Source organism: Lontra canadensis, unplaced genomic scaffold, assembly GCF_010015895.1.
Source record: "Lontra canadensis isolate GAN:19392208 unplaced genomic scaffold, GSC_riverotter_1.0 scaffold6, whole genome shotgun sequence".
Classification (NCBI taxonomy): Eukaryota; Metazoa; Chordata; class Mammalia; order Carnivora; family Mustelidae; genus Lontra; species Lontra canadensis.
The window spans coordinates 14,280,711-14,294,284 of NW_022631000.1; the positions used below are offsets into that span (position 1 = coordinate 14,280,711).

The window sequence follows — 13,574 nt, forward strand, 5'->3', positions numbered from 1 at the left end:
TTTGATGGTTTATATGACAACTATTCAGAAGAAGAAATGACAGACTATGTAACAGCACTCTGTAAACCATAAAGTGCCACATAACTAGAAATACAACCATTTGATCAATTTACCACGTAATGATGATACCTATACCACATAGAAAATTGCCCTTAATTGATCTCAGGTTATAAGTGCAGTCACATTTACCCTAAATTAACATATTGACTTACTACCTGATTTTCTTCCTAAATTCAGTAGTGAGTTACTATGTTGATGTGGAGTTGTGAAAACTGTCAACCGATTGTGAATCAACCGACTCACACAAAGACACATTCACAGATGGACCTAATGCTTTGACTTGAGTTGACTGCGAAGAAGGCAAAGTTCATCCTAAGTAAACGTTCTGCTTTAGCTGTTCACCTCCATGTCGGGCACCTTGTCTCAGGGTCTGTTATTTTCCATCCCTTCTATTTCTGAACTTAAATTTATGTGCCTTATGTCCTATCTCCTAGATTCCTGCTAGCTGATCTGAGAAACAAGGTTGCTCAGAGGAACCAATTTATTTTCATGTATTTTGATTCTAGTAAGTAAATTTCTCTGGCAACTTATTTGTCACCTAACAGGGGTGTTCTGGAACCAGAGGTATACCAGAAGAGGGACTCATGATAGGAATTTCAAATACGGTGACTATCACTGGGGTAGATATTTTCAGATGCGAGAGAATCTATGTGAAATCGTACCACATATGTAGTCACTTCTATGGCAGAGCACGCGTGAAGTTCTCACTTCTCTCCTGTCCCATTACTGAGCTGGAAAAGGGCACTAGCTGGGCAGTCAGGAGATCTTAGTTCTAGAATCATGGAATCCAGAGATGAAACACCACCTCACCCAATTACTCACCTAATGACTGAGGCCCCTTTACAACATCCCTATGAAAAACTCATCCATTCTCTCCTTGAACACTCCTAACTATAGAAACTCAGTCCCTTTGGAGGCTGTCTATCCCATCTTGGAGCAGCTAAGACTGTTTACAAACCTTTTCTTTGATTCAGTTGAAAGACTCTCCTTTATAGCTTCCAATCATTGGTTCAGTTCTACCTTTTGAAGCCAAACTGAACAAGCTTAACGTCTCTCTCCTCCCAACCATTTAAATAAAGCTAACAGTGCTAATGTTAGCTACCATTTATAGAGTGCTGATTATGTACCAGGAATTAAGAGTTTCATTTATTAATTCACTTAATCCTGAAAATGACACTCTGAGAAAGATATATTACTGTTATTCCCATTATAGAGACAATGAAACAAGTGTAGAAAGATTAAGTAATTTTCCCAAGCTGACAAAGTTCCACAGTGCCTAAGGCTGATTTTGGACCTAAGCAATGTAGCCTGTAGAGCTCCAGCCTCACTACATTATGCTGCCCCTGAAGCTCAAATACTTGGATGTTATATGATGCCCTGAGTCCTCTTTTTTGCAGGTTGAACAGCCCTCAGACCTTCAACCATGATATGCCATGGCTTTGCATTCCTTCGTCGTCCTAATTATACTCCTCTGGATATGTCCCAGTCTAGTGTCTTTTTAAAAGGTAGTGCCCAGACTAGACTGTAGTCTCTAGATATTGAAAATAGGGAATAAGCAATAGTAAATAGAGTGAGTCTATTACTTCTCCATATCAGGGACCACAAATGCAGCTTAAGCTTGCACTGGCCTTGTTGTGGCCTCTTTAAGCTGAGAGTTCATACAGAACTTGCTACAGACGGAAACTCTCAACCCCGTTCTGCCTCTATGACTTCGGTCTATAAAATTAAGTGCCTGAAGTGAACAATGTCGAAGGACATTTCTAGTTCTAAACACCTAGAATTAAAGAATGTATTACAAAGTCCAATGTGCGTAAGGGATATTGTGCCTGCAAATTCTGTCAGACTTTTCCCCATTTGGCCCTTCTCCACAAGGTTTCTGTGATTTTTGTGTTTTGGTGGCAGATGCTTCATGCCTACAATGGGGATGCTGCTGGGACTTCTAGAAGATGGCTGACAGTGGGGGGTCTCCTTCAAATCTGAAGGATGACTCCAAACCTTCCCCTGCACTTGTTGTCCTGTCCCTCCTTTCCTACAGCCCCCTCACACCCATGGCCTGTTTCTAGGCCTCCAGAGGGGCCTGCGCACTCACCTGTGTGTACGAACATGTGCTTGACGTAGTTCTGTTTGGCGGTGAAAGTCTTGTTGCAGAGAGTGCACTCATAAGGCTTTTTTTCGCCCTGCCCACTGGCTGTGCTGTGGCCTGCAGATGGGGCCAAGGGCTGTGGCGCTGGCAGCTGTGCAGTAAAGGTCGACAGGCCAGGCTGGGACACTGTCACAAACTGGGTCTGCTGGCCTGCCAGGGGCTGTGGCAGGCTGAAGAGGAAAGGCTTGGGGCCACTGCCCGCGGGCTGGGTAGTGAAGAGGGCCGGCAGGTAGGTGTTGCCGGCTGTGCCAATGACCTGTGTGTTGCTGGTCAAGGTCAGAGGCATCCTCAAGTTGCTGGTGAGGGTTTCTGTCTGGCGTAAGTAGAGCTGGGTACTTGGCAATGGCTGCCCGATAGACGTGTTGACAGAAGGCTGCTGCAGGACGCTCTTGTCGGAGCTGTTGCTGACAGTGATGACCGTGTTGTCCATCTCCACCTCGTTGCTTCTTTCCGGGGAGGAGGCACCTGTCTCTAGCTGGTGCGGCTGTGGGCCGCCCTCGGCAGGAGCTTCCGTGGCTTGCTCGGCTTGGGCAGGTTCGGCCTGGCCATCCCGCGCCACCCCGGGCCCGAACTGCTGCTCCACCGAGTCAGGCTCGGTGCCGATGGAGGAACTGACGCCCGAGTCGAAGCTTTCGCCCTTGGGCTCACTCTCAGTGCCCTCCGCCTGGTCGGTGTCTTCCGTGCACTCCTCAGACTCATTGCGCTCCAGGATCTGCACCCTTTGCTGCCCATAGTAGTCGTAATCGTCCTCCATCTCCTGTTTAATGTGGATGTTGCCCACCAGGGTCTGGATGCGCACTGGCCGGGGCTGCTTGCGGCAGTGTGTGGTCTCGGGGGTGGTGGACAGGTAGCGCTCCATTTGCTGCGAGCGCTCGTGGATGCGCGTGATCCAGCTGGGGTCCTCCATGTGGTGGTCACGGGGCAGGCCGAGCGCAGTCTCATGGTGGCTGACCACCGCACCGCTGTAGAAGGAGCGCTCCCCGCTGCCGTTCTGCATGGAGCATGCGTACAGCGCCGAGTAGATCCTGTCCACGCTGTGCTGCGGGTGGCTCTGCAGGTAGCCCGACTCGGTATCGCTGCTCTGGCCCGATGTGCCCGACTCGGGAGTGCCCCGTGGCGTGTCCTGGCCCGAGTCCTGGATCCCCGGGAACACATCGCCCACGTTCTGCGACACAATGCGCGTGCACTCATCGATGACTGTTTTGATCTGCAGGATGCTGGCGGCCGTGAGGATCTGCAGGGCTTCCGACTGCGAGACGCGCAGCACGCCGCTGTACATGAAGTCAATGAGCTTTTGCACCGACTGCACCGACACCACGGACGGGATCTCGATGTCGCTATAGCCCAGCAGCAGCTTGTCCTGGAAGAAGGGGCTGCCGGCTGCCAGCACGCAGCGGTGTGCGCGCAGCATGCTCCCGTGGATGCGCACCGTCACGTCACAGAAGTGGCCACGGTTGCGCTGCTCGTTGAGGGTCTCGAGCACGGAATTGCTGAAGTTGTGAAGGTTGATGCTGTGAATGCGCTCGGTCATCCCCTTGCAACTGATGTCACCTGCGCGGTGGCAAGACAGACACAAGACAGGGTGTGTGGGTCAGAGCTAGCTGGCTGCATTCCTAATACCCAGGTCTCAGGTGGGTCACACTCATGGCTCCTGGAAGCACCCCCACCCCCGACCTTGCAGGCACACGCGGGCTCTGTGGCGAGATGGACATGCTTTGCACAAGGATCGGGCTACGCGCGGATGATGGCCTACGGGAATGAGGCCTTGGATTTGGCTCCAACAATATCCCAGCTATTTTGGGTATTGAATCCCTATTAATGCCCTAGAGCTTCAGCCAGGGTTGCCAGTTGAAGTAGGACAGCCTAATAAATAGATGGGTCATTTGCCTGCTCTTCCTACAACTTCAGCACGTAAGACCTGAGAAACAAATGGAAGATTGGTTCTCATGGAACGCTCTCTTTCTACTTTAGACAGGTCTAAGCGGAGGTCCTTTGGGAAAGCTTACATTTTCCCCAGTTTTTCAAAACTCCTGATTTTATTCATAGCAACAATATTCATAGTTAAAAAAAACAAACTCCTTTCCTATTTATTACTTTATATGTATATTTCTCAATCCACACCATGTTATGGAAAAACCCCTGGAAAATCCAGTGAAGACCAAGATATCCACCAAACACCGACACCATGTTTTCCACTTGAGGGACAGACTCTAGGACACAGCCTGCTAGATAAAGGGGCGCTCACCCACTGCTTTCTGTATCTACACACTCTTCTTGTCACCTCCCACAATCTGTTTGAGGACTTTCTAAATTGGTGATATGTGACATGGGTCGTGTTCTGCATTTCCTGAAAGCTTAATGAGGGAGGAATGTTCAAAAGGTCAGACATGGCAGCACTGACCTGGGAGACTGTGATATACTAGGTGATCATATTTAATGTTCACACTGGGCACTTCTGAGAGTGAAAGGGAGCACTGTTAATAATTAGGTGAGGACAGCAGGAGTAAATGGGGAATGGGCTGTGTGATCACCCTAGGCGATTCCGTATCCTATGCACTTGCTACAGGGAAGTATCAAAGGGCTCCTGGTAGGAAAGCAATAGTCAGCTATGCGGAAGCTCTCCGTAGCCTGACCCATCGTCACCCTTATACCCCGGGCTCTGAAGACAAGGGATAACAGTTACATTTGGATCACAGACTGAGAATTAAAATGGGTGGCTGTAACATGAAGGCTTAGGGCTTTCCTAATTTTCTGCCTCACTTCTCAAGTGACTCTAAAGAATCCCTCTCTCCGAACGGTTCTTCATTTATAGTCCCCATTCTTGCCTTTGCAACTGAACAGTCAGCTTAAGAGAGGCCAAGTAAGTGGGCTTTCACAACCAGGCAGCCCAAACACTGATTGTTGGCCAATGGCTGGGATCCCCGTGTCTTGTGAGGGGTAGCCCCCCAGAGGTAATGACCTGGGCAGATGGGAGGAATGACCACCTCCTCGGGCTCTTTCTCCTCTGTCCTAGGACAGAGGTCCAGTTCAGGAAAGTCTGAGCTCCACGACCTCTGCCTTGCTGCACTCGATCTCCTCATGCTGTCTCAGCTTAGTCGGTGTGAGCACATCCTTTTATATACTCATTCATTTCCTTCGTTCCCATCTTTACATGTTGTTGGCCTCACATACATCCCGTTAACTTAATACATGCCTAGAGGCTCTATGTTCACTTTCAGTTATAGGATTTGCACTGATTTTTACGTAAGAGAGTTCCTTCTTGTTCCGACTTCCATTAGGTCTGTGAAGTGCCGAAAATAATGCACTGGGCTCTAATTTCTATTTTTTTTTTACTGTCGTAAAAACAACACTGTCTTTGCCAGATTAAAGAATCACGGTGAATCCTCTCTGATGGGGCTCATACAAAGTATAGCCCCAGAGGAAGGCCCCAATAACCCAGGAAGATGTTCAGGAATCAGTCAGCAGACCAAATTCTAAGTTCTTGCTGAGTACCCCCATGCACAGAGAGCAGGATAACAACAAGAGCAAACATTCCTTTTTTTTTAACGCTTACTGGGTATTATGAGATTATTTCATTTAATCGTCACAGCAACCCTTACCACGTGGGTAGTATTCTTATTATTTTTAAAAATATTTTATTTATTTATTATTTGACAGAGAAAGAGAGAGAGCACAAGCAGGGGGAGCGGCAGAGGGAGAGGGAGAAGCAGGCTCCCCACTGAGCAGAGAGCCTGATGCGGGACTAGATCCCAGGACTCTGGGATCATGACCTGAGCCCAGGACAGACGCTTAACAACTGAGCCACCCAGGTACCCCAGGTAGGTAGTATTATTATCCCCATTATTCAAATGAGGAAACAGGCCATACAAATGAAGAAACTTGCTCAAGGCCACACAGGCAATAGGTAGCAGAGCTGGCATTTGAACTTAGGCATGTCTGGCTCTAGAGTTTTCACTCTTACCTGCTTCACTGTATTGCATGCATTGCCCTAAATGAGGTCTGGCCCCTGGGTGTCCATAAATCCATGGTAAGGCTGTGTGAAAAAGTCTGTTCAGTATGTTCTCCAGCTGCTTCTAGACCTACCCTTGAATTAGCATGGTGTTCATGTTTCTACGCCTTGGGACATAGTCTCAGTAAATCTAAAAGACATCTTTTTTTTTTTTTTTAAGTTTATAAATGGAACAACGCAAGAGATAAAACAACTTGTCTTGACACTAAAACGTAGAGTTTTCTAGATATAGTTTTACTATCACTAAAGTCTTTTTTATTTAAGTAAAACACTAAGCACTAAAACTGGATAAGTCTGATAAAATAGCCATCTCTGAGGAGGATGAATTTATTAAATGACTTTTTTCCCACAGGTGAAAAAACTCTTTAAACACACATTTGCTCTTAGCACCAGTCACAGCAATATCACTAGATTTGTCACGTATGATGAAGAGTTATCTTGTTTCTGATAATTATGGGAAGAAACCACAACAAATATCCTAATAATTAATACCCATGTAGCATTTCACAGTGTACAAAACTCTTTCACATAAAACAACTTGGTCTTTCCTTAAAACCATCCTATATGTTCTTAGGACACGTCTTATTATTATTATTTGATGTAAGAAAAGGTTGAGGCTATCAAAGTGTTTAAGTGACTTACCCTAAGTTTTACAGAGCTAATAAGAGGCAGGGTTGGGATTAGAACCCACACCCCTGGATGCTTTTTATTTTTTTTTCACTCCATAACATTGGATCGCTGAGGAATGAAACTCAGATTGCCCGAAGCTCTAAGGCCATCCTAATCTTCAGGGCATAGAAGAAAATTTAAAAACACTGGGAGGGATGATGGAGGTTGCTTTAGAGAGGGAAATGATCAACAGCAGCATACTGTATGTCCTCATACTGTACACACTCACGCCCATGCACACACTCATACTGTACACACTTACACCCTCATACTGTGAGTGTCCTCATACTGTACACACTCACACCCATGCACACACTCGCAGTCTCAGGAGAAAAACTCAAAGTGCTTGTTTGACTGAACTGGCCGAGTCTATCTAACCAATCAGGTAACCCTATAGAGATAATCAGAAAAAACTGTGAAATGGTCTGAATTAGGATTCCTGCAGTAATGTCTCCCACGTCACTAAAAACCACAGAGAAAAAACTCAAACTTGCACACGTGTACAACTCGACCCGGCAAGCCTAGCTGGATTTTTATAGACACAATTTTTAAACATCTCCCTGAGTATGCTGGTCCCACATCGCAGTGAGCAACCATGAAAGGCTGAATGGGCTTTGCTGATACGGGTACAGATGCGATGGGGGACCCTGCCTCTCCATTCAGGCACGCCTCGTTCCTCCCGCACACAATGCTGAAGCAATTCTTTCCCAGGCTTTCTTTTATATTTCACACTAATACAGTGGGAAAAAGTTTCTGCCACAGCAAGGCAATGTCCAGGCTTTTGTGAAGCAGGTCCTTTCATCCAATGGGCATTAATGTATAGATTCCAATGGAATAAATCTGAAATACTCTACTGTAGAAGATTTGTTCCCCATTGAAAACAAATCTTGATTAGATGGTTATTCAGGGACTGTATAGGAAGGAATGGTGTGAAAATGCTAACTCCATTCTTTCCTAGATTGGCACTGAATAGGCATTTGGGCTATTCAAAAAAAAAAAAAAAAAAAAAGAAAGAAAGAAAAAAGAAAAAGAAAGAAGAAAAAGAAAACACCAACCACACTCTCAACTCTACAAAACCGTACAACTTTACAAAGATTATGTATATTTGGGGATACCGCATCACCCCAAAAATACCCCCACAGTGGTATGAACATAGAACCGATGGGATAAAATGAAAAGAGTGATAAAAATGATTCTCTGTGTGCTTAAAAATAATAACCAACCTTCTTTCCACTAGAGTAAAAATATAGAGTCAGCCTGAGATGGCATTCACTAGAAACGCGCAAGGAATCCTACCACCGTGAGTGGTCCTGTATGCTGAATGACTGTGTTCTGTGAGCGAGCACAATAAGGACGGGCCTGCAGCAGGGCGAGGACTGAAGGGAAAATCAGCTCCTGGTGAAAGAGGTGATGGAGGGCCCGCTCTGCCTTGTAGGAACCCAGCTCCTGCCTGTCTCTTAAACCGCGGGTGTCCGGGGGGACAGGACTTAGCATGAGAATGAAAAACTGCTTGTGCGCGAGGGAAAATGAACAAGAAAGGAAACAGCAGGCAATACGATCTCCTTTAATTAGGTGTGAAATCCAGTCCTTTCTCAGCCCGGATATATAAAATGAGACCAGTGCAAGGGTGAGGTGCTACAGAGGCAGATGGGAATTTCAAGTCTCTGGGATTCGGGAGGGAACACAAGCTCTCAAATTAAAACCCACATGAATTTCGGTCAAGTCCACATGTCTAAGTCAAATGGCAGGGCCGGAAAGCCCTTGAGCTTTCAATCTGGGCCACCAGGCTCACATGAGGTAAGTGGGGCAGCTCATGAACTAGGGTTGGGGTGGCCAGGCCTCCACAGCCCAGTGTCTCACATCACACTCTTTTCCACATTGCACGTTGGTACCTTTACCATGTTGAGGTTGCCTTTTCATATCTTAGGTGACTAGTGGTGGTCCTAAGCAACTTACCAAGTCGGTCATGCTAGGGAAAGGCCCATTCCTCTCCTGAGGAAGCGGGATGCATGTGGTAACTCAGGTCCCTTCCTCCCCAAATCTACATCTGTTGCCACTGCTGGGGTGAAGACCTCAGTCACGTCCATGTCACCTCTATGCTGAGGTTGGGGGCAACCACTGAGCCTCTATGTGGCAGGAGGCTAGACCTCGCTTGCTCACCGCTTTCACCGTCTGAAGCACATGGGCCTAAACAGGCTTTCTATCTCTCCGGCATCATCACAATCTCTGTGAGACAAGGAAAGTAAAGGACTCCATAAAAACCTGCTTTTTGTTCCCTTTCCTGCTTCTATTCTTGCTAGGACCTGCACCCCTCCGCTACACATGCCTTCATGTATGTCCCCTTTATAAGGGGCAAGGAGTTAATGATTTCTTTGGAGTCTCCCAGCACAACAGATAGCATCTAAGGAGTGACCAGGCGAGGCCATCATGTGCGTATTCCGGACCACTGATGCTAGACGTCTCGACAACAAGACCCCCTGGCTCCAGGGAGTAAGTGACACCTGGACTCTGGACTTTGTCCACTTATGGTGGACACCTGGACTCTGTCTTTGTTCTGACCCATTCCTGGATGCCTGAGAGGACACGCGCATCAGACCACAGTCATCAGTAAAAACCCCCAGACCTCAAGCAATGGTGAGACTCCCTCCTTTCCTAAGTCTCCCAGACTTACCTGCACTCTCTATGCCTGCACTCTCTCTATACCTTCAGTTAACTCTGCTTTCACCTCCTGCTGGCTTGCATTTGATTTCTATCCTGAGCATAGCCAGGGACCCTCTAGGCTGATCCTGCGTGTCTGCCTCTGGATCCACAAACCGGCCCGAGGCATCATTTGGAGGGTGGCTGCGGCACTGGGAAAATCACTTAAACAAGTGGAAGGTGGCAGGCAGGACAAGACTTCCTCTTACACCTAGCATAGCACAGCTCTCATTACCACCGGAGATGGACCATGGGAGGGTCATCAGCCTTCAGGAAGGAGAGCTATACTGCCTTATGCACCCACTCTTGGGTGTAAAGGGGATGTTTGGGCTGTTTCCCTGTGGTGAGACTTGACCTCTATCATCTAAGCCCAAGATACAGAAACCATTAAAGGCTGTTTTCTTTTTTTCCCTTCTTTTCTTCCTAACCATTGGTAACAGAATTGTTCTCATAAAACATAATTGTTCAACTTTCAAGAAATTTGACTTTCAAACATATTTTCTGGAAGATACCACCTAGGAATGTTGGGAACGGTCTGTATATACTTTTGTAGTCACTGCTTATTATTTTAGGTGGACAGAAATAGTCAACTTTCTAACTTGCTTCAAATGTTTACAACACCATTCTATTTATGATCTCAGTACTACAGTTGGATAGGTCTTTCCTACTCCTTGAACTTTCATTCATACGTCTAAGGAATTTTCATTCATTTTGGAGTACAGTTTACATATTGGAAGGTCCTTAGGAAGTGTATGTGTGGGCTTTAGGGGTATTCCCATTTTTTCACGAATGGGCATGTTCCCACTTTCACAGGGATAAGGTCAGTGACTTTCTTTAGAATCTCAAAGAGGTCTGTGTTCCTCCCCAAATTAAGACCTGTGAATCGAGAATCCAGTATCTCTCCTTAGGCTGCTCTCAACTACTCTGAGTAATCACAGCCTCTGAAACCGATGCTGCTGCCTTCATCTGATGAAGCCCTCAGGCAGGCTGGGGCGTCCCATTTACTTAAGTTATGTGATCAACTCAACAGTCTTCGGTCAAAGTGACAGGCAGTTGCCTCTCTGAAGAGAATGACTTAAACATAAAAAGAGGACTGAAGGGGAAGAGAGAAAACAGAGAACAGGGACGAGAAAGTACTAAGGCTAGCTGAGATCTGGAGGAAGGTCACAGAGTTGGATAGTTTGACAGTTGCTGGGGCCAAACACAGTCTTTAAGCAGGTGGGTCCCTTTCAACGGTTAACACAAAGCCACGGATGAACTAGGAAACATCCTTTAATGGTTTTTCGCTGTGAAAAATGAGATACTGTGGTATGAATAAACATAAACTTAACCTGCACTTTTCTTCTTTTTTTCTTTTTTTTTTTAAAGCTATCTAGCCAAAATATTAGACTTCACCTGCAAGTCTGTAGTATTTCAAACTGGTGGTCAGCTTTTCTGTCTTTGTTTTTCTCTTTCCCTCTCTTCTTTCCTCCCTACCCTCTCTCCTCTCCTTCCCTCTCCCTTCCTTCCCATCCTCCATCCCTCCTTCTTTCCTTCTGCTACACCATTAAGTTTTCCTCAGCTTCAAGTACAGGGAACATGGGGGCAAAACTGTGAAGTAGGAACACATTGGCCCTGTGATCTTCAGGCCTATCCCCAAATCCGGACTAAGCCTCCATTCCTTCCTCTCTCTTCACTCTACCAAAAAGTAAGAGCTTTACATTTTGTCTGCAGGATAGGAAAAGACTGATAATACTGGTGGGACGTTCAGGGCCAAAGGAAAAGTCCCAGGGAAGCCCTTTTACTTGGCTCTGAAGGCTTTCACAGTTTCCCTCAGACAGCCCAGGCCTTTGGTTTGCTTGACTCCACATTCATGCTGCTGTTACCTCCAAGAAGGGACTGAGAAATGCCTGATTATGCATCTAACATTACAAATATAATGGATTGATACATGAAGCTGTTTGGGTCATTTGAATTTTCACCAACTTATGAGTGAAACATTTACTGAGAATACCCTCATGTAAATGGATCCATAAGGCCATAGGTGATCTGAAATCTCAAACAGTGGAAGAAATTCATCCATAAGGACCTTTGATATTTGAAACATACATTAATCAATCAGCTTCTCTCAGACCTCGGTGCCCAGGAAAAGTTGATTCTACTTTTATCTTTGTGGACCCTGTGAAAATCATACCTGTAGTTCAGAATCAAAATTTAGGTCGCATTTTCACATTTCACAATGATATGGGACCTCATGGTATGCTTTTCTAAGTCAAATTTACCCCCAGCCTCATTCGAGTGTCAATTCCTTATTTTACTTCACCCCTGATTTCTTTTTTATAGTTATGTAAAAGTACATTTTCCTCCATATTTGCTAATGTACTGAGTATCCTTTTAAGCTAACTGAAATCCTTTTAGTTATCAGGTGAGGATATAATCAAACAATCAGGAAGTAATTGAACATCAACGTTATGGAACCCATTCTAAATGTAAGTTAAAACTTTGGCTTCTGGTATTATCAAGCTACACACTTTATGAATTTCTGTACTTTAGGCATCTGATTCCAGTGGCATAGAACACTGAACGTTCAAACACCTTCTTTATTCTCTTGTAGTACAGCTTGTGAAAGCTAAGTTTTAACTCTGGGAACAAAGGCATTGGACAGCTATAAATCTAGACAACATTCTGAAAGACACCTATGCCCTCATTCCGAAGCTGAAACGAAATGGCTTCTTCTTGAGGAGGGAGGACCTGCTGGGACTAAGGAGGAAAGTCAGTGAAATCTGAGGTTGATGCCTTTAAATCCTCTTATATCATAAACCTTTCAAGACACCTTTTAGGAGTTTGATTTTTTTTTTTTTTTTATAAAGCTCTTTCCTTACAAATTTAGCTGCTGCACTATTGTAACCTTTTCTTTTGTTCACTAAATCTGGGGAACAAAAACACAGAGATGCTGCATCCGTGGGTGGGATACAAAAATGAACAAAGGGATCTACTTAAATTCGCAGTGAAAGTATGCAGTTTGAACTTGGCTTTGGATAGGCCTTAAAGAAGGATCTTTATATTCAAATGTGCAGTTAATAAGTTAGGTCCTTTTTTTCTGCTTGAAAGGAAATTATACCTTTAAAAATTGTTTATATGAAAACCAGCATCTTCTTACTAATCTGTTCTTTTGATCTCTAGATCATCATATACTCATTTTAAAGGAAAAATGAAGTTTTATCTTTAGTGAGTTCAAAGATCTAGTGTAACTCCCAGGAAGGGCATTCCTTTGGAAAATATCAACTGGTGTTAGAGTATAGTTATGTAAGAAATTAATTTTTCAACTTTGGGGAAACTTTTATCTGAACTCCAACGAGTGAGAAAACAGAACCCCATCGTGTCATTTTAAGAAGCTGTTTTACTAAAATAATCACAGAGCTTTTCCCCAAGCCACTGAACTTCCTTTGGTCCTCAGTTGTTGCAATATTTTGAAACTGCTTTTGAAGCAGATCTCAAGATTTACGCTCAAGTGTTCTCTTCGCTTATGTCTTGCTAGAAAAAATAAGTTTCTTCCGATGTGACAACTGGTTTTCAAGCATAGTTTGTCGGTAGAAGGGGGCTATGCTATTTCTCTACAGAGGGTGGCTAGATGGTTTTACTGAAAAAATTAAGTCCTTCTATCTCAAAGCAATAAGAAAAAGCCAGGGGAAAAGGTAAATTTGTTTTGCTGGATTATGAGTTAAGTGAGAGGCACAGAGGCGGTTTGATGTGGGCTAGTTTAAGACAAGTAGCTGAAACTACATCTCAACAGCCCACCTAGGGTGATCCATTATAAAACCAGGCTCAGGATTTCCTTAAGAAAGAATAACACGAAAGTCCTTTGGGCTCATGCTAAGATGAAGAAGATCCTAGATAAATGCTGGAACTCAAAACCTTGGGAGACACTGATAAGTAAATGAAGTAGAAGGCATACTTCATAATTATTCTACTAAGGAATAATATATTTAATTTTTATTGTATTCTTATATGTCCTTT

The 13,574-nt window shown here is 44.9% G+C and overlaps 1 protein-coding gene across 9 annotated transcripts in view; it reads right to left on the minus strand.

Moving 5' to 3' along the window:
• Positions 1 to 13,574, minus strand: part of ZBTB20 (zinc finger and BTB domain containing 20) — a 770,594-nt gene that overhangs the window by 9,465 nt on the left and 747,555 nt on the right. For all 9 annotated transcript variants that reach the window (XM_032852271.1, XM_032852263.1, XM_032852264.1 and 6 more), the window contains one exon: positions 2,150 to 3,754. In XM_032852271.1, the coding sequence (XP_032708162.1) occupies positions 2,150 to 3,734 (1,585 nt within the window). In that variant the 5' untranslated portion in view covers positions 3,735 to 3,754. The remainder of the gene's footprint in view (positions 1 to 2,149; positions 3,755 to 13,574) is intronic.